This window comes from Gigantopelta aegis, chromosome 12 (assembly GCF_016097555.1).
Source record: "Gigantopelta aegis isolate Gae_Host chromosome 12, Gae_host_genome, whole genome shotgun sequence".
NCBI lineage: Eukaryota > Metazoa > Mollusca > Gastropoda > Neomphalida > Peltospiridae > Gigantopelta > Gigantopelta aegis.
The window spans coordinates 1,941,207-1,963,567 of record NC_054710.1 but is presented as its reverse complement, the minus strand read 5'-3'; the positions used below and the strand labels follow the sequence as shown (position 1 = coordinate 1,963,567).

Below are 22,361 nucleotides of genomic sequence, written 5' to 3'. Positions count from 1 at the left end.
TTGTTGCGTTCAACTTCCCTTTGCATCATAGGCCTATTATATAATTGGTAAAATTCACAAATTATAACACAAACTGTTCCAAAGAGAACAGTAGCAAAATAACACTATATTGACCCGAAAACACGTCTCTAGGTATCTATATTTCAAACATTTCCTGAGGTGGGCATTCCCCAAGACACCGTCATCCCCCCCCCCCCCCCCCCCCCCCCCCACCTCCCCTCGACACTTCGCTTTTTACAGGAGCTCGATTCGTTTGCTGACATCAAACTCAAAGTTACCCTTTTTGTAATTTTGGAACACCACTCTTTCAAAAATGCTGGATCAGGCTTTGTATTACGACAGTACAATGTGATACAAAACATGTCTTGGTTCTAGTCAATGTTTGACGATCGCGGTGTCGCGTACTGTAGTGGTTAAGCAGACCGTCTGACGTCATTTCTGAGCTAATGTCGTCATATTTGCAATATTTAATATTTCCAATCTAGCGATTTTTGCCTAAATCTCAAGCGATTCGTCTTTACTTGGTAAGTTGAATTAGTAAATTACAAACATACCAACGATAAATATTCGTTTATAGTTCCAGCAAGATAATCTTATAATTAAGGAGGCTAAATAAATACTTTTTTTTTTTAAAGTATTAAAAGAAGTATCAGTGACGTAGGAAGGTGCCAAAAAGTGTGTGTGTGGGGGGTTTTTTTTTGGGGGGGGAGGGGGACACTTTTATATTTACACACTTTTACACTATTATAAAGCAAATATAAAGTAAAATATCTGAAAAGCCCCTCTTAATACGGCACTGATCGTCATGTACTACGGTTTTGTCATTCAGATTTATAGTCCGTCCCACAGGGAACGCTGTTGGGTTTTTTGTTGGTTTTTTCATACTATGCAATTTACAACAAGTTATTATGTCTGGCCTGACTGATTTGTAAATTGCATACAATAAATAGTAGATCTGGAGTTGTGTTATTTCCACAACACTTTTGCTTTTCGTTTTACGTCGAACCAAACTGACATTATTTACAAAAACAAAACAAAAAACACATGTTTATAGAATGATGGGACGGACTATAGACCCTCATCATGAAGAACAGTCATGCGATTTGTTGAGGGAGTGGAAGTGTGTGTGTTTGGGGTGGGGGAGGTGGGGTAAACTAATGTCATTTTGTCACCAGGTCGACATTTTAATTATCTACAGTCTGTCCCCAATCCTCAAACCTTTTTTTTTTTTTTTTAAATAATTTCAGTTTGGTTTGACTTGTGTTTTGGAAATAACAAAACATAGACTACTATTTTGTGTGTTCAATTTAAAGTCCGAACCAAATTATTAACAACTACGATAAATTACTCTCCTACCTTTATTATTACCAGTTAAATTCCCCAGAAATGTTATCCAAACTCAAGTTATGAAAAAACCCATTATAGTGACACATATGAGACTGTAACGATGTCGCCAGTATCGAATTCGCTGAGTTAGCATAGGGCAAAATACATGCAGTTTTCTGCCTCTGCCAGTTTGCTTTTTTATGGAATACTCTTCAAGAGGGGTGAAAGCCTCCAAAGTATGTGACATAATTAATATAAAATCAGTGATCTCGTGTGGTATCTTTAAACAAACAACAAATAATAATAATAAAAAATAATATTATGTCATCACGTTTGCTTTTATATCATAACATGTTATGACGTTGTTAGATTAAGTCCTATCCTTTCACCCCTCTTGGAGAATATTCCATAAAAAGTCAAAATGGCAGCTAGCACAAAATTACATGCTTTTTGCCCTATGCAATCTCAGCGAAGTCAGTATAGGTGACATGGTTATCATCTAGTATGTGAAATTTGTGTCATTGTAATGGGTTTTTTTAAACAAGATTTCTGTCTGGACAAAATGTGACGAAAAATAAAGGTAAGCGAGCAATTTATCATAATTGTTAACATTTTGGTTCGGACTATAGAAAACAATTGGCTTAACAATAAATAACTTATTTTATAAAAATATTTTATTTAACTAACTTATAGTGAATGCCATCTGTGGGACTAACCTACAGATTATATAGTCTATAGAAATTATGAAATTAAAGATTGGTATCCACAACCGTTCTGTGTCCGTATTGTTGTGTTTTGTCTGTGTATTGTTGGGATGTTTTTGTTTTTTGTTTTGTTTAATGTTGTCGTGGGTTTTTTGTTGGGTTTTTGTTTGTTTTTTTGTTGTTGTTGTTTTGTTTTGTTTTTTTCTTGGGGGGGGGGGGGTGGATTTTTTTTTTTTTTAAATACTTTGTTTTAATTACTATTATTTTTTTTATTTTTTTTTATTATTTATTATTTTTTCTTTGCATCTTTGGAAAGGTTTTGACTGAGAATTCGAGGAAAAAGAAAGAAATGTTTTTTTTAACGACGTACTCAACCCTTTTTATTTACGGTTATATGGCGTCAGAAATATGGTTAAGGACCACACAGATATTGAGAGAGGAAATCCGCTGTCGCCACTTCATGGGCTACTCTTTTCGATTAGCAGCAAGGGATCTTTTATATGAACCATTCCACAGACAGGGTAGTACATACCACCGCCTTTGAAACAATTTACTTATGTATATTTTTACAAGATCAATATGTATTCAGTTATTATTATTTTATTTATTTATGACTTTCTTTATAGGTAATAAATAAACTAAGTTTGAGTCATCTGCCCATGCGCGTGTGCAAGGATTTTAGCAGACTGGTGGGGGGTGGGGGGTGTGGATCTAGTCATCCGTGACTGTACAGACGTGTATCAACGTTGGTGTGGCAGTGACTTTCAGCTGTGACTGAGCAGACAGAACTTAACATTGGTGTAACAGTGACTTTCAGCTGTGACTGTGTAGGCAGAAATCACCGTTGGTGTGACCGTGATTTTCAGCCGTAACTGTACAGACAGAAATCTACGTTAGTGTGACCGTGACTTTCAACTGTGACTGTACAGATAGAAATCTACGTTGGTGTGACCGTGACTTTCAACTGTGACTGTACAGACAGAAATCTACGTTGGTGTGACCGTGACTTTCAACTGTGACTGTACAGACAGAAATCTACGTTGGTGTGACCGTGACTTTCAACTGTGACTGTACAGACAGAAATCTACGTTGGTGTGACCGTGACTTTCAACTGTGACTGTACAGACAGAAATCTACGTTGGTGTGACCGTGACTTTCAACTGTGACTGTACAGACAGAAATCTACGTTGGTGTGACCGTGACTTTCAACTGTGACTGTACAGACAGAAATCTACGTTGGTGTGACCGTGACTTTCAACTGTGACTGTACAGACAGAAATCTACGTTGGTGTGACCGTGACTTTCAACTGTAACTGTACAGACAGAAATCTACGTTAGTGTGACCGTGACTTTCAACTGTAACTGTACAGACAGAAATCAGCATTGGACTTACATACTGATATTTTGTTGTGTGTTGGAGGTTATGTTAATTGTCTTATGAATCCAAACTCTGGATCTTTTGTTCTCATTCTTCATTAGTTTAGAATGGAATACAAACGTTTGTGTCCGTTATTTGCAGGCAAAGGACATGAAGTTGGCTCTAGCATTAGCTGCACTGATGGTGTTCATCAAGACTAGTACAGGTAATGTTCAGTTATTGAATAACAGTTAATGTGCAGTTACTGAATAACAGGTAATGTGCAGTTACTGAATAACAGGTAATGTGCAGTTACTGAATAACAGGTAATGTGCAGTTACTGAATAACAGTTAATGTTCAGTTACTGAATAACAGGTAATGTGCAGTTACTGAATAACAGGTAATGTGCAGTTACTGAATAACAGGTAATGTGCAGTTACTGAATAACAGTTAATGTTCAGTTACTGAATAACAGTTAATGTTCAGTTACTGAATAACAGTTAATGTTCAGTTACTGAATAACAGGTAATGTTCAGTTACTGAATAACAGGTAATGTGCAGTTACTGAATAACAGGTAATGTGCAGTTACTGAATAACAGTTAATGTTCAGTTACTGAATAACAGTTAATGTTCAGTTACTGAATAACAGGTAATGTGCAGTTACTGAATAACAGGTAATGTGCAGTTACTGAATAACAGTTAATGTTCAGTTACTGAATAACAGGTAATGTGCAGTTACTGAATAACAGGTAATGTGCAGTTACTGAATAACAGGTAATGTGCAGTTACTGAATAACAGGTAATGTGCAGTTATTTAATAACAGGTAATGTGCAGTTATTGAATGACAGGCAATGTTCAGTTATTGAATGACAGGCAATGTTCAGTTATTTAGTGACAGGTAATGTGCAGTCAGTTTAATGACAGGTAATGTTCAGTAATTTAGTGACAGGTAATGTGCAGTTATTTAATGACAGGTAACGTTCAGTTATTTAATGACAGGTAATGTGCAGTTAGTTTAATTACAGGTAATGTCCAGTTATTGAATGGCAGGTAATGTGCAGTTATTGAATGACAGGTAATGTGCAGTTATTGAATGACAGGTAATGTTCAGTTAGTTTAATGACAGGTAATGTTCAGTTTGTTTAATGACAGGTAATGTTTAGTTATTTAATGACAGGTAATGTGCAGTTATTGAATCACAGGTAATGTGCAGTTATTGAATGACAGGTAATGTTCAGTTAGTTTAATGACAGGTAATGTTCAGTTTGTTTAATGACAGGTAATGTTTAGTTATTTAATCACAGGTAATGTGCAGTTATTGAATCACAGGTAATGTGCAGTTATTGAATGACAGGTAATGTGCAGTTATTGAATGACAGGCAATGTTCAGTTATTTAGTGACAGGTAATGTGCAGTCAGTTTAATGACAGGTAATGTTCAGTAATTTAGTGACAGGTAATGTGCAGTTATTTAATGACAGGTAACGTTCAGTTATTTAATGACAGGTAATGTGCAGTTAGTTTAATTACAGGTAATGTCCAGTTATTGAATGGCAGGTAATGTGCAGTTATTGAATGACAGGTAATGTGCAGTTATTGAATGACAGGTAATGTTCAGTTAGTTTAATGACAGGTAATGTTCAGTTTGTTTAATGACAGGTAATGTTTAGTTATTTAATGACAGGTAATGTGCAGTTATTGAATGACAGGTAATGTGCAGTTATTGAATCACAGGTAATGTGCAGTTATTGAATCACAGGTAATGTGCAGTTATTGAATGACAGGTAATGTTCAGTTATTGAATGACAGATAATGTTCAGTTAGTTTAATGACAGGTAATGTTCAGTGAGTTTAATGACAGGTAATGTGCAGTTATTGAATGACAGGTAATGTGCAGTTATTTAATGACAGGTAATGTTCAGTTATTTAATGACAGGTAATGTGCAGTTATTGAATGACAGGTAATGTGCAGTTATTGAATGACAGGTAATGTTCAGGTATTTAATGACAGGTTATGTTCAGTTAGTTTAATGACAGGTAATGTGCAGTTATTTAATGACAGGTAATGTGCAGTTATTTAATGACAGGTAATGTTCAGTTAGTTTAATAACAGGAAATGTGCAGTTATTTAATGACAGGTAATGTTCAGTTAGTTTAATGACAGGTAATGTTCAGTTATTTAATGACAGGTAATGTGCAGTTATTTAATTACAGGTAATGTTCAGTTATTTAATGACAGGTAATGTTCAGTTAGTTTAATGACAGGTTATGTCCAGTTATTGAATGACAGGTAATGTCCAGTTATTTAATGACAGGTAATGTTCAGTTAGTTTAATAACAGGTAATGTTCAGTTAGTTTAATAACAGGTAATGTGCAGTTAGTTTAATAACAGGTAATGTTCAGTTAGTTTAATGACAGGTAATGTTCAGTTAGTTTAATGACAGGTAATGTTCAGTTATTTAATAACAGGTCATGTGCAGTTATTTAATGACAGGTAATGTGCAGTTATTTAATGACAGGTAATGTTCAGTTAGTTTAATAACAGGTAATTTTCTGTTATTTAATGACAGGTAGTGTGCAGTTATTTGATGACAGGTAATGTGCAGTTACTGAATAACAGGTAATGTGCAGTTATTTAATGACAGGTAATGTTCAGTTATTTAATGACAGGTAATGTGCAGTTATTTAATGACAGGTAATGTTCAGTTATTGAATGACAGGTAATGTCCAGTTATTTAATAACAGGTAATGTTCAGTTAGTTTAATGACAGGTAATGTTCAGTTATTTAATGACAGGTAATGTTCAGTTAGTTAATGACAGGTAATGTTCAGTTATTGAATGACAGGTAATGTCCAGTTATTTAATAACAGGTAATGTGCAATTAGTTTAATAACAGGTAGTGTTCAGTTATTGAATGGCAGGTAATGTGCAGTTATTTAATAACAGGTAATGTTCAGTTAGTTTAATAACAGGTAATGTGCAATTATTTAATGACAGGTAATGTCCAGTTATTTAAAATGTGCAGTTATTTAATGACAGGTAATGTTCATTTAGTTTAATAACAGGTAATGTGCAATTATTTAATGACAGGTAATGTCCAGTTATTTAATGACAGGTAATGTCGAGTTATTTAATGACAGGTAATGTTCAGTTATTTAATGACAGGTAATGTGCAGTTATTTAATGACAGGTAATGTGCAGTTATTTAATGACAGGTTACGTTCAGTTATTTAATGACAGGTAATGTGCAGTTAGTTTAATTACAGGTAATGTGCAGTTAGTTTAATTACAGGTAATGTGCAGTTATTTAATGACAGGTAATGTTCATTTAGTTTAATAACAGGTAATGTTCAGTTATTTAATGGCAGGTAATGTGCAGTTATTTAATGACAGGTAATGGGCAGTTATTTAATGACAGGTAATGTTCAGTTAGTTTAATGACAGGTAATGTGCAGTTATTTAATGACAGGTAATGTGCAGTTATTTAATGACAGGTAATGTGCAGTTATTTAATAACAGATAATGTTCAGTTAGTTTAATTACAGGTAATGTTCAGTTAGTTTAATGACAGGTAATGTTCAGTTATTTAATGACAGGTAATGTCCAGTTAGTTTAATGACAGGTAATGTGCAGTTATTTAATGACAGGTAATGTTCAGTTATTTAATGACAGGTTATGTCCAGTTATTTAAAGACAGGTAATGTTCAGTTAGTTTAATGACAGGTAATGTTCAGTTAGTTTAACGACAGGTAATATTCAGTTATTTAATAACAGGTAATGTGCAGTTATTTAATGATAGGTAATGTTCAGTTATTTAATGACAGGTAATGTTCAGTTATTGAATGACAGGTAATGTTCAGTTATTTAATAACAGGTAATGTTCAGTTAGTTTAATGACAGGTAATGTTCAGTTATTTAATGACAGGTAATGTGCAGTTATTTAATTACAGGTAATGTTCAGTTAGTTTAATGACAGGTAATGTTCAGTTATTTAATGACAGGTAATGTGCAGTTATTTAATTACAGGTAATGTTCAGTTAGTTTAATGACAGGTTGTGTCCAGTTATTGAATGACAGGTAATGTTCAGTTAGTTTAATAAAAGGTAATGTTCAGTTAGTTTAATATCAGGTAATGTGCAGTTATTTAATTACAGGAAATGTGCAGTTATTTAATTACAGGTAATGTTCAGTTAGTTTAATGACAGGTAATGTTCAGTTATTTAATGACAGGTAATGTGCAGTTATTTAATGACAGGTAATGTTCAGTTAGTTTAATAACAGGTAATGTTCAGTTATTTAATGGCAGGTAATGTGCAGTTTTTTAATGACAGGTAATGTTCAGTTATTTAATGACAGGTAATGTGCAGTTATTTAATGACAGGTAATGTGCAATTATTTAATTACAGGTAATGTTCAGTTATTTAATGACAGGTAATGTTCAGTTAGTTAATGACAGGTAATGTTCAGTTAGTTTAATGACAGGTAATGTGCAGTTATTTAATGACAGGTAATGTGCAGTTAGTTTAATGACAGGTAATGTTCAGTTAGTTTAATGACAGGTAATGTGCAGTTATTTAATAACAGGTAATGTGCAGTTATTTAATGACAGGTAATGTGCAGTTATTTAATGACAGGTAATGTTCAGTTATTTAATGGCAGGTAATGTGCAGTTATTTAATGACAGGTAATGTGCAATTATTTAATTACAGGTAATGTTCAGTTATTTAATTACAGGTAATGTTCAGTTAGTTAATGACAGGTAAAGTTCAGTTAGTTTAATGACAGGTAATGTGCAGTTAGTTTAATGACAGGTAATGTGCAGTTATTTAATGACAGGTAATGTGCAGTTATTTAATGACAGGTAATGTGCAGTTAGTTTAATGACAGGTAATGTTCAGTTAGTTTAATGACAGGTAATGTTCAGTTATTTAATAACAGGTAATGTGCAGTTATTTAATGACAGGTAATGTGCAGTTATTTAATGACAGGTAATGTTCAGTTAGTTTAATGACAGGTAATGTGCAGTTATTTAATGACAGGTAATGTGCAGTTATTTAATGACAGGTAATGTGCAGTTACTGAATGACAGGTAATGTGCTGTTATTTAATGACAGGTAATGTTCAGTTAGTTAATGACAGGTAATGTTCAGTTATTGAATGACAGGTAATGTGCAGTTATTTAATGACAGGTAATGTTCAGTTACTGAATGACAGGTAATGTGCAGTTATTTAATGACAGGTAATGTTCAGTTAGTTAATGACAGGTAATGTTCAGTTACTGAATGACAGGTAATGTGCAGTTATTTAATGACAGGTAATGTTCAGTTAGTTAATGACAGGTAATGTTCAGTTATTGAATGACAGGTAATGTCCAGTTATTTAATAACAGGTAATGTGCAGTTAGTTTAATAACAGGTAATGTTCAGTTATTGAATGACTGGGGGGGGGGGGTATTTTTGTTATCATCCGATATCATTATTTTCATTGGCGACAATTGTAAACAATGTCAGTAATATGGGTTGAATGTCATTATATTTGGCAGTGGTAGACTCGTTAACTATAGTATATGTATTAGTTTCTGTTTGGGGGTACCTGTGACTAATGATAGGTTTACCTCTGAAACATACACAGTGACGTAACAAAATAATGTCTCGTGATTAAAATTTGAACAATCAAGATTATAAGAAGCGATATCTCCTAGGAGAATATCGCAGGAGATATCGCAAATTATAGTGCCAGCGATATCTCCCGCAAAAGCCTTTAACGGATGAGAAATAATAATAATAATAATAATAATAATAATAACAAATATGAAGAACAAAATACCGTTCTCAATATTGTTCGCTTGTGCTTACCAGTGTTTCTATTACCACAAAATGCATTTTTCATATTTTTAAAAGTAACGATTATGGAGTCGCGTTTTAGTCTATTTTAAGGGTATTTCAACGTCACACTGTTGTTTCACTCTGTTGTATCCGCATTTGTTACAGGCTTGTAAATTAACCAAACTCAGTGTCCATCGGGTTGAAACTAGGGTCTGTCTATCCCTTTAATGCAGTTCAGCTGAATTTAATCATCCGGTTGTTAAGTACACTGGTGTTTATAAACAGACAGCCAGGCATCGAAGGTGAGGACGATCGTGTCGATTACCGGGAGGTAACCACAGGCGAACAATATCCACAATGGTATTTCCTTCGTTAAATAAGGGGGTGGGGCGTAGCCCAGTGGTAGAGAGCTCGCTCGATGCGCGGTCGGTGTGAGATCGATCCCCGTCGGTTGTCCCATTGCGCTATTTCTCGTTCCAGCCAGTGCACCACGACTAGCATATCAAAGGCCGTGGTATGTACTACCCTGTCTGTGGTATGGTGCATATAAAATATCCCTTGCTGCTAATCGAAAAGAGTAGCCCATGAAGTGGCGACAGTGGGTTTCCTCTTTCAATATCGGTATGGTCCTTAACCATATGTCTGACGCCAAATAACCGTAAATAAAATGTGTTGAGTGCGTCGTTAAATAAAACATTTCTTTCTTTCTTTCTTTCGTTAAATAAAACATTTCCTTTCTTCCATATTTGTTTATTTTACAGGTGTCTTTGCACCATCTGTCAACTGCGGCCCCGATGTAATGAACGGGGAGACGTCACAAGTGAGCTGTAGTCTGAACGGAAATGTAGCCGGGGAATTATTCTGGAAGCGACCCGATAATAAATTAGCTATGTCGTGTAACTTTAGAACTAAATCGTGTCAGTCGTTCTTTCCGGAGCTCTACGTAGGTTCGGTGGATTCGCCTTCGGAAGCCAGCCTGACGATCACGTCGTTCGACTTCGCCTCGGACGCCGGGGCGTGGACATGTATGGACGGCACCGGTACCGCATCGCTGTGTCGAAAGAAGCCCAAGTCATGTAAGTTATCCAGTCTGTATGAACCTTAAAGGTCCCACGTCAAGAGTTGAAGTTACAGTGCGGGGAGCACATTAATTCAATACTTTTCTTAATGTGCAGGGCGAGTTGCTTCCCTCTATTTAGCAAATTTAAAATGGCGGGGAATTTTGTTTATTTTGTAATAATGATGCAAGTACTTCAATTGAGATTTAGTGAGTACGGTAGGATATACATTTTTGGTTTGTGTGTCCATTTGTTGCACTATTTCGGTTGAGAAACGGTTGAAACATGGTGTTACAAGTTCTGAATACCAACATAAGAAATTGCCCGCCATTTTAAACTTGCTAAATAGAGGGAAGCCCAGGACATTAAGAAAAGTATCGACTTAATCAATCTAATTAAAATTAGCTCTACTGGTTAATTAGTATTATCTGTGGATCTAACAGCAGCCCGTTGGAGCTCATGCCCAGTTGACCTTTCATTCGACCATTTAAAACCTTACTTGCAAAATCATTTGCCAGTGATTTGAAAAGAATTTGAAAACATTCGGGATTATGCCGAGGGTATAGGAAATGATTCGGGTGAATTACGAAGTATGCCGGAAACTAATTTCAATATAACATTTTATATAAAATTCGTTTCAAGTCTGATAATCATATACATGTATATTAAATGTTATTTTCCTTTTGTTTACAGTATTACCAGCATGGAAGAATGGTAAGTACTGTCTCTTAGTTTTATCAAACCGTGTACATTCAAGTAAGGGGTACGTAGTCCAGTGGTAAAGCACTCGATTGATGCGCGATCGGTCAAGGATCGATCCCAGTCGGTGGACCCATTGAGCTATTTCTCCTTCCATCCAGTGCACCACGACTAGTATTTGTCCTGTCTGTGGGATGGTGCATATGATGACTATATGTCAGAATTACCAAATGTTTGACATCCAATAGCCGATGATTAATTAATCAATGTGCGCTAATGGTTTACCTCTGAAACATACACAGTGACGTAACAAAATAATGTCTCGTGATTAAAATTTGAACAATGAAGATTATAAGAAGCGATATCTCCTAGGAGAATAACGCAGGAGATATCGCAAATTATAGTGCCAGCGATATCTCCCGCAAAAGCCTTTAACGGATGAGAAATAATAATAATAATAATAATAATAATAATAATAACAACAAATATGAAGAACAAAATACCGTTCTCAATATTGTTCGCTTGTGCTTACCAGTGTTTCTATTACCACAAAATGCATTTTTCATATTTTTAAAAACGCACGTGCTTCTGAGAAGTAACGATTATGGAGTCGCGTTTTAGTCTATTTTAAGGGTATTTCAACGTCACACTGTTGTTTCACTCTGTTGTATCCGCATTTGTTACAGGCTTGTAAATTAACCAAACTCAGTGTCCATCGGGTTGAAACTAGGGTCTGTCTATCCCTTTAATGCAGTTCAGCTGAATTTAATCATCCGGTTGTTAAGTACACTGGTGTTTATAAACAGACAGCCAGGCATCGAAGGTGAGGACGATCGTGTCGATTACCGGGAGGTAACCACAGGCGAACAATATCCACAATGGTATTTCCTTCGTTAAATAAGGGGGTGGGGCGTAGCCCAGTGGTAGAGAGCTCGCTCGATGCGCGGTCGGTGTGAGATCGATCCCCGTCGGTTGTCCCATTGCGCTATTTCTCGTTCCAGCCAGTGCACCACGACTAGCATATCAAAGGCCGTGGTATGTACTACCCTGTCTGTGGGATGGTGCATATAAAATATCCCTTGCTGCTAATCGAAAAGAGTAGCCCATGAAGTGGCGACAGTGGGTTTCCTCTTTCAATATCGGTATGGTCCTTAACCATATGTCTGACGCCAAATAACCGTAAATAAAATGTGTTGAGTGCGTCGTTAAATAAAACATTTCTTTCTTTCTTTCTTTCGTTAAATAAAACATTTCCTTCCTTCCATATTTGTTTATTTTACAGGTGTCTTTGCACCATCTGTCAACTGCGGCCCCGATGTAAAGAACGGGGAGACGTCACAAGTGTACTGTAGACTGAACGGAAATGTAGCCGGGGAATTATTCTGGAAGCGACCCGATAATAAATTAGCTATGTCGTGTAACTTTAGAACTAAATCGTGTCAGTCGTTCTTTCCGGAGCTCTACGTAGGTTCGGTGAATTCGCCTTCGGAAGCTAGCCTGACGATCACGTCGTTCGACTCCGCCTCGGACGCCGGGGCGTGGACATGTATGGACGGCACCGGTACCGCATCGCTGTGTCGAAAGAAGCCCAAGTTATGTAAGTTATCCAGTCTGTATGAACCTTAAAGGTCCCACGTCAAGAGTTGAAGTTACAGTGCGGGGAGCACATTAAGTCAATACTTTTCTTAATGTGCAGGGCGAGTTGCTTCCCTCTATTTAGCAAATTTAAAATGGCGGGGAATTTTGTTTATTTTGTAATAATGATGCAAGTACTTCAATTGAGATTTAGTGAGTACGGTAGGATATACATTTTTGGTTTGTGTGTCCATTTGTTGCACTATTTCGGTTGAGAAACGGTTGAAACATGGTGTTACAAGTTCTGAATACCAACATAAGAAATTGCCCGCCATTTTAAACTTGCTAAATAGAGGGAAGCCCAGGACATTAAGAAAAGTATCGACTTAATCAATCTAATTAAAATTAGCTCTACTGGTTAATTAGTATTATCTGTGGATCTAACAGCAGCCCGTTGGAGCTCATGCCCAGTTGACCTTTCATTCGACCATTCAAAACCTTACTTGCAAAATCATTTGCCAGTGATTTGAAAAGAATTTGAAAACATTCGGGATTATGCCGAGGGTATAGGAAATGATTCGGGTGAATTACGAAGTATGCCGGAAACTAATTTCAATATAACATTTTATATAAAATTCGTTTCAAGTCTGATAATCATATACATGTATATTAAATGTTATTTTCCTTTTGTTTACAGTATTACAAGCAGGGAAGAGTGGTAAGTACTGTCTCTTAGTTTTATCAAACCGTGTACATTCAAGTAAGGGGTACGTAGTCCAGTGGTAAAGCACTCGATTGATGCGCGATCGGTCAAGGATCGATCCCAGTCGGTGGACCCATTGAGCTATTTCTCCTTCCATCCAGTGCACCACGACTAGTATTTGTACTGTCTGTGGGATGGTGCATATGATGACTATATGTCAGAATTACCAAATGTATGACATCCAATAGCCGATGATTAATTAATCAATGTGCGCTAATGGTGTCGTTAAACAAAACAAACTTCCTTTCAAGTAACCCTTGCTTAATTATTTAGGATTTAACAGATATTTGACTATTTACAGAATTATCTTTGAAAACGTGTAGTCATGTTCCATTTCATATATATTTGCTGGTCTCTTGTCTGCATGTGCATCGATTTGGAATTTTGTATTTAAAAACAAAAGAAGAAATGTCCACGGCAGTTACAACAGCCGCGCCACCCCAAATAGTAATATTATTTTAATCTAATTAAAGTTAACATTTCAGTAGTTTTGGTGTTAGCATGTTTGTCATTAATTTGGGCATGCTTATTTTGAGCAGATAAATATTGGGCACAACGTTTAATATAGCACTGACTTTGATGCAATCTAAAGCCTTGCTCCTAGTGAATGGAAATATATATATATATATTATTATATTCTTGTGTTGCAGGTGCCGCTGTCCATGTAGTATCAGCTTCTGTGGTTATCTTCTGGATCGTGGCCATGTAAGAATCATATATATATATATTTAACTCGTCATAGTTAACTTTCTTCTGCCGATTAAATTTTATTTTACAAAATAAAATATACTGATTATACGAAACGAGTGTCGGGATTCATGTATTACCCCCCCCCCCCCCCCCCCCCCCGACACCTTCCTCCCCCCGTGCTTGTGTTATACATACTGTGAGGTAACTAAACGAAAACTTGAGGTTTTGTTGGTAAATCAATAAAATGCTACTTTCATGAAAGGTTTTGTTTGGGGTTTTTTATTTCTATTTTCATAATTATGAAGTTTTGGTTCTCTTTATTTACAGAATGGTCGCAAACCTGCAGATGACAACTTGCAACTTCCTCAACTGACTAATCTCTTGTAGGAATGTTCTTTGGACCCAATTAAACAACAACAAACCAACAAGACAAAAGCATATTTATATAACAAATATGACTGTTTGTATATATATATATATTAGTTTCAACAACAAACAAGACGAAAACATGTTTATAGTGCAAACATGACACTTTGTTTATAGACATATTTCAAACGTGTGTAACTGCTTACTTTGAAAGCATCTTTCTTTCTTTCTTTTTTCTTTCTTTCTTTTTTTTTTTTTTTTTTTTTTTTTTTTTTTTTTTTTTTTTTGCCTTATAATTTTTTCACTTTTCTTTCAAATGTTACCTCTACAAGTTGGTCCACTGAATTTCTGTCTGGGAAGCCCGAAATTGTACAAACTGGTGTTTAATTGTTGTTTTACTTGAAGGAATTATTTATTGTTTGATAATTGTTGTATTGTTGTTTATTGACAGCAAAGCTATTTGATGTGTACCATGGTCGTGTCCGGCGATTTAGAGCTTCCGGTGAATTTGGTGCGCTCACGACCAGGCACGGCGGAAGCAAGTAGTCATTGAGGATGGGGAGTCTGACTGAGATCGAGAGCGCAAAGCAAAGTTTCTAGGGCGCTCGGGGGTATGCTCCCGCGTAAATTTTGAAAACTAGATGTCGTGAAATGCAATTTCCTGCATTCTACATGTAAAATTCATCTCTGCCTTAAGATTTACTACCAGTAATATTTTAGATTTAGAATTATTGAGGGTTTGGGGGGAGTGAGGACTACAGCATACACATGATGGATAGTACTTATCTGAACACGTCGACACACGGACAGGGGAGCTGGTTAGGTGACATTAACTTAGGAATAACCGACATATTAGCAAGGGGAAAAGGCATATAAAAGATCCCTTGCTGCTAATGGTAAAGTGTAGCGGGTTTCCTCTCTAAGACAATATGTCAGAATTATCAAATGTAGATTATACCCGTGAGCGCACGCTTGAGTCCACCATCTCCCGCTTGAGTACGTCAGCGCCCGCTTGAGTCCGCCAGCACACGCTTCAGTCCTTCAGCGCCCGATTGAGTCCGCCAGCGTACGTTTGAGTCCACCAGCGCACGCTTCAGTCCTTCAGCGCCCGATTGAGTCCGCCAGCGCCCGCTTGGGTCCGCCAGCGCACGTTTGAGTCCACCAGCGCCCGCTTAAATCCGCTTGAGTCCGCCAGCGCCCGCATGAGTCCGCCAGCGTATGTCCGAGTCCACCAATGCTCGATTGAGTCCACCAGCGCCCGCTTGAGTCCGCCAGAGTATGCCCGAGTCCACCAGCGCTCGATTGAGTCCGCCAGCGTATGCCCGAGTCCACCATCTGCCACTGATTCCACTGACGTTTTGATTCATTATATACATGATTGGATTGTTAGGATCAGCCGTAAGAGCTGGTGTTGACATACATCATCAATACTTAATATCTTAACACGTCGACACACGGACATGGAAGCTGGTGTTGACATACATCATCAATACTTAATATCTGAACACGTCCACACACGCGCATGGAAGCTGGTGTTGACATACATCATCAATACTTAATATCTGAACACGTCCACACACGGACATGGAAGCTGGTGTTGACATACATCATCAATACTTAATATCTGAACACGTCCACACACGGACATGAAAGCTGGTTAGGTGACATCAACTTCGGAATCAATGACCAGTTATTTCTAAAGAATGTTAGCACCGTTATCTATGTAATGGAGGTAATAACACTACAACCTATACTGAACGCAAGTAGAAACTTTACACTGCGTAAATTTGACCGCACAAATTAAATACAGGGTGCATGACCATAAAACTGCTATGTAAGGATATCGATATCATTTGAGAAGCAATACAGATTGACACAAGTCGATGTGGGGATCAATTTATTGCGTATTACCGCCTGATGTCATGTGACCCCCCAAAACGATTTTCACATGATGAGATCGTGGCACGTTCTGAAGTCAATAACGCGTGTGATCGCCTCGCGCAGCCACCACAGCTGCACAACGTCTTCTCATCGACCGAAGAACTCTGAAAATCCGTACCGGAAGTCGTCGCCATTGGTCGATCAGTGCCTGCCCAAGAGCTTGAAGGGTCTGCGGTGGGTTGACCTGCTGTCTCAGTCGTCTTCCCAATTCATCCCAAATGTGTTCGATGGGATTCAGGTCTGGTGAACGGGACGGCCAATCCATGACGTTGATACCGGCGTTTTGCAAGAAATTGCACGTCAAGATCGCTGTATGGGGTGTAGCGTTGTCTTGTTGAAATGACAATCCTGGACCGTGTTGTTGCATGAACGGCAGCAGTTCCGGTGTCAACACTTGATCACGGTATTGTGCGGCAGTGAGGTTGCCCTGGACGACAATCAATCGGGAACGGCCATTGGAACAAAATGAACCCCAAACCATTACGCTGCCGCCACCAAATCTGTCGGCCTCCTGAACACAACACTGCGCATAGTGGTCTACGCCACACCCGTACCCTGCCATCAGCAAACCTAAGTGTGAAACTGACTCGTCTCTAAAGACAACGTTATTCCAGCGTCTCTGATTCCATCTAACGTGTCGTCGGGTCCATTCCAGACGTTGACAACGGTTAAATGGCGTGAAAATGGGTCCTTTGTATGGTCTCCTAGCTCGCAGACCAGCAGTCCGCAGGCGACTCCTGATGGTGGATTGTGACACCCGACCCCTGAACAATTGTCTGGACCGGCCTCGGTGGCGTCGTGGCAGGCCATCGGTCTACAGGCTGGTAGGTACTGGGTTCGGATCCCAGTCGAGGCATGGCATTTTTTATCCAGATACCGACTCCAAACCCTGAGTGAGTGCTCCGCAAGGCTCAATGGGTAGGTGTAAGCCACTTGCACTGACCAGTGATCCATAACTGGTTCAACAAAGGCCATGGTTTGTGCTATCCTGCCTGTGGGAAGCGCAAATAAAAGATCCCTTGCTGCCTGTCGTAAAGAAGAGTAGCCTATGTGGCGACAGCGGGTTTCCTCTAAAAACAGTGTCAGAATGACCATATGTTTGACGTCCAATAGCCGATGATAACATTAAAAATCAATGTGCTCTAGTGGCGTCGTTAAATAAAACAAACTTTACTTTACTTTACTTTGCTTGTGGACGCGGCCTTCTCGAACCGATTACGGAGATGACGTAATCTGATTTGTCCATCCTCTCGGCGTGACGTCACACGCGGATGTCCTGGCCTCGGACGATCCGCCACTACACCTGTCTGTTGCGCACGGGTTCTGAGATTATGAATTGTCTGTCGGCTGCATCCTAGTGTGCGAGCAACTGCCGCAACGGATTGTCCTGCGTGCAGCCTACCCACAGCACGCTCACGTTCTCACTAATTTGTCACCAGAAATTTTAATGTGTTTTCCTGTTAAACAATACACGTGTGAATTGATTTGAAGGCATACGCGTTCACTGTGTTGATCACGTGTTTGTCAGGTTTTGCGCTTTAGACGTGCAGAAAGGCAATATGTGCGTTTTCACTCCGCCCCGTCGTGCAATATCATCGGGAAGACCTTTATCATCCATTATGTAACGCAAATTTCAACTGATTTCCTCCAAAATAATTTACGATAAAAAATATGATTGTAAAGTTTATACTTGCGCTCAGTATATACATCTTTTGGAATGTAAGGACTTGGGTAGTGTTGTATATGGTATCTAGTGAACATGATGTAGCTTTGCTCATGTTCAATGCAATGCAATTGTGGGTAGTCTAGTACTTTTTTCTTCTTCTTTTTTCTATGCCCAGAGTATTGAATGACATTATGTAAACATCAGGGGGCGGGCCCGGTAGCGGGCATGTATTCATTTACATCGTCTCTTTTAGAAATGGGCCAATCAAATCTCCATTTTACGTTTGCACATTACATTTCGACAGCAGGTTTCCTTTCTCATTCGCAAGTCTATCTTTGTCAAAATAACACATATATATATTCTGACTGTAAAGGATCTGGGGCGTGACATAGCCCAGTGGTAAAGCGCTCGCCTGATGCGCGATCGGTCTGGCATCGATCCCCGTCAGTGGGACCATTGGGTTCTTTTTGGTATATCAAAGGTCGTGGTATGTGCTATCCTGCCTGTGGGATGGTGTATATAAAAGATCCCTTGCTACTAATGGAACAAATGTAGAGGGTTTGACTCATTTTCCCATTAAGCTTAGTAGTATAATTATGATCTTTTATATGCACCATCCCACAGACAAGACAGCACATGCCACAGCTTTTGCTATACCAGTCGTAGTGTACTAGTTGGGGAGACAGTGAAAAGGCACAAAAACATTGACACTAAGGAAGGAAATATTTTATTTAACGACACACTCAACATTTTATTTACTGTTATATGGCGTCGGACATATGGTTAAAGACCACACACACACACACACACACACACACACACACACAGAGGGGTGTGGGGGGTGGAACCCGCTGTCGCCACTTAATGGGCTACTCTGTTCGATTAGCAGCAAGGGATTGTTTATATACACCATCCCACAGACAGGGTAGCACATACCACGGCTTTTGATAAACTAGTCGTTGTGAGCTGGTTGGAGCGAAAATTAGCCCAATGGGCTCAATGACACTATTTCCATACCACCAGATGCCTTAACACCATGTAACAATACCTGCAGGCCTGCCACCATGCCACCAGATGCCTTAACACCATGTAACAATACCTGCAGGCCTGCCACCATGCCACCAGATGCCTTAACACCATGTAACAATACCTGCAGGCCTGCCACCATGCCACCAGATGCCTTAACACCATGTAACAATACCTGCAGGACTGCGAATTGAACATTTCCGTAAGTCATTTATGGGTTACGCAAAAACAAATGTAGGTCTGCGTTCACTCAGACGGAGCGGGGGAAGGGGGGGGGGGGACGCGCTTCACAGTAAACCAAATGGCCACGTTGGAAACCAATCAAATAGTTCGCGAACGTTAGCGAAACGTTTGCTGGCTGAACTTGGAACACATAGTGCATCAGGTGACAAATCTACCACAAGACTACAAGGCAGCAGACAGACACTAAGGCCTTTGATATTTCGTTTTTACGTAACCCATCCTGATCATGCAGACGATGTCATAACTTTGAATTCGCGAACGATGAATGGGTTACACAAAACTCGGTCTGATTGAAATCAGCCCTACTGGGCTACCAGTAATAGTTATTAACCAGTGGGGCTAATTATAACCAGACTGCACAAAACTCTACTTAAGCGAGTGACGCGCGAACGAAACTATCGCTCTCGCAATTTTCAGAAGTTTGACATGTACAGTCGGGGCTAGACCGAATATTTCTGTCTCTGTAAAGCGTTAGGCCTATTTCATGTTTTAAACATGAAATAAAGCTACGACGGGGCATAGGGGCCTACTATGACGTTGGGAATGGATCCGCGGTAAAAGTTCTGGCGTGGAATTATCAGTTTCATAAACTTGGAGATGGCCTCTGATTACAGTTATCTTCCCATTTGGTTGTCGAAAATCCGGAAATTTGTCCGCGCAAGTAGTTTGCTGTTTGACTTTGATTAGTTCATGGCAGACAGCTATGAAGTGGTAACTATTTCACTGAAGTGACAGGGGATAGCGTGTAGTTTGTAAACGTGTGTAACTTGTTGACAGTGAAGACTTGTTTGTGGTAATTCCGGCCCATGCAAAAGTAGTGCTTTTTGTGTAAAATGGGTGTACTCGGCCTAGTTTAGAGGGTGTGTTTGTATAAACCAATATGCTGGGAGAAAGAGCTGGACAACGGGGTATGTGTCCCCCAGGCAGGTAAAGATACAGAAAAAAAAATCCACGGGCCTGCTGATATTAATAAAAATGTTATAGCCACTAAGGCTATATAGAAACATATAGCGAAATTAATTGTGGTCTGAGGCCAGATCCGGAATCAGACATGGGATTAGTCATCAAGAAGCCAATGTCGTACGTAGCGGTCTGCTATTACATTACCACAGTTGTTAGACCAGGCGGGTCAATGCCTGACGTTCACTACGACCTTTGCCTCTCAGTAAACGAGGGAGAAAGAGTAACTGACACAGCTTAACTTACAATCTCTACCCCATCTTGAAGGGGCGGGAAGTAGCCCAGTGGTAAAGCGCTCGCTTGATGCGCGGTCGGTCTGGGGTCGATCCCGATCGGTGGGCCCATTGGGCTATTTCTCGTCACAGCTAGTGCACCACGACTGGTATATCAAAGGTCTTGGTATGTGCTATCCTGTGTGGGATGGTGCATATAAAAGATTCCTTGCTACTAAGTGAAAAAAGTAACGGGTTTCCTCTCTATGACTGTTAAAATGGCCATATATTTGACATCCAATAGCCGATGATTGATAAATCGATTTGCTCTAGTGGTGTCGTTAAACAAAACAAACTTTCTACCCCATGTTGACAATTATTTGGGCTCATCTGCAGGCTTCAGTGGAGGAATCGGCTGTTGAGACTGATCGGCTGGAGATGAACGCTCGTGACTATGGATGGGTGAAAGATGTTGAGACTGATCCGCTGGAGATGAACGCTCGTGACTATGGATGGGTGAAAGATGTTGAGACTGTTCCGCTGGAGATGAACGCTCGTGACTGTGGATGGGTGAAAGATGATTACTTCAAATAGCTGCGGCCCTCAGCCATTCCACAAGCAAATCAATTCACTCTATCAGCACAACGCGGTTTCCATTTATTTTTTTCGATTTCGACCGCCATATTGGCGACCATCTTGGAGTTACGTAACTCAAACCTTTTCTTTAAAGGGACAGACGCTAGTTTTTAAACACTAAGGCATATGTTTCACTATTAGAGCCGTTTATGATCACTGAAATCAAACATTACTTATAGTTTATTGTTTAGATTATCCATGTCCGTAGAAGCGGAGTGTTTCTGGTCATCCCGGTGTTCTAATACCCCGAAATGTAATTTTTCATATTTTTTAAAATGTACGTCCGTCAAAGAAGTAACGGTTATAGAGTCGCGTTTTAATCCATTTTCTAAGGACATTTCAATGCCACAGATTCTTGTTTCACTCTGTTGTAAATTACTGGTTTGTAAATTAACCAAACTTAGTGTCCATTTTTACGGGTTGAAACTAGAGCAGGTGAAAAATATGCCTTAGTGTTTAATAACTGGGGTCTGTCCCTTTAAGCTATTACATTGAATGAAATCATGCATCCATACATACATATTCCGACGCCATATAACCGTAAATAAAATGTGTTGAGTGCGTCGTTAAATAAACCATTTCATTCATTTCCATACATAGATAGATATACATAGTGTGGGCCCCACCTCTCACCCGACCCCCACCCCCCCCCCCCCCAATATGGGTTGGCTTCCCCCAATATCTCATTTATCAAATCTGAATTGTGATGACAATGTAAAATATTGTTCTCTGTCAAGTACTAAGTAAGTTCATTATAGCCATTTCCCTAATTTGACGGCCATCGTGGACGCCACATTAGATTTCTCAAGATCTTCACGGGTACTTGGGTGGCACCCGGCGAGTTATTGATCTAGACCCCATGAAGAGTGAAAATCCGCAGAAAACAACAGTAGGCACCAAATAAATGCTGCACACTTCAACCCCCAAATGGCATAAATTGGCAGCTGGACTATATATCATTATAGTTTAAAAATTGCTAAGATGTCGAATCGATGATGCGTTAAGAACAAAAAGTAAAAATATCGACCTTATTATTATTTTAAAAAATGTATTGTTATTTTTTTCTCATATTTTAAATTAATATTCAGGTGAAAAATAGTAAATATTTAAAAATGTACTTTAAAATAATTATAATAAGAATAATAAATCACTGACCCTACCTAATTGGTTTCGGCAAGTTCCCGGAAATTCTCATTCTATAGCCAGTATGTCAAAGGCCGTGTTATCTGCTATCTTGCGTTTGTGATTGTGTTTATACAATGTAGCGGGTTTCCTCTCTAAGACTATGTCAGAATTAACAATTGTTGACA

General features: G+C 38.8%; 1 protein-coding gene across 1 annotated transcript; it reads left to right on the top strand.

The window, feature by feature from the left end:
* The first annotated feature begins 430 nt into the window (after positions 1 to 430).
* LOC121386851 lies at positions 431 to 14,793 on the top strand. Its single transcript, XM_041517870.1, has 8 exons — positions 431 to 524; positions 3,550 to 3,613; positions 9,978 to 10,292; positions 10,968 to 10,988; positions 12,256 to 12,570; positions 13,246 to 13,266; positions 13,962 to 14,016; positions 14,329 to 14,793. The coding sequence occupies exons 2-8, from the start codon at positions 3,559 to 3,561 to the stop codon at positions 14,372 to 14,374; spliced, it is 828 nt and encodes a 275-aa protein (XP_041373804.1). The 5' UTR covers positions 431 to 524; positions 3,550 to 3,558; the 3' UTR covers positions 14,375 to 14,793.
* The last annotated feature ends 7,568 nt before the right edge of the window (positions 14,794 to 22,361 follow it).

What these genes read in the sequence shown, in the direction of transcription:
- LOC121386851 (XM_041517870.1), top strand. Translation starts at nt 3,559, where the DNA reads ATGAAGTTGGCTCTAGCATTAGCTGCACTGATGGTGTTCATCAAGACT. An exon ending in ATTACAAGCAGGGAAGAGTG is followed by an intron (nt 13,267 to 13,961) that starts GTAAGTACTGTC and finishes CTTGTGTTGCAG; the next exon opens with GTGCCGCTGTCCATGTAGTA. An exon ending in ATCTTCTGGATCGTGGCCAT is followed by an intron (nt 14,017 to 14,328) that starts GTAAGAATCATA and finishes CTTTATTTACAG; the next exon opens with AATGGTCGCAAACCTGCAGA.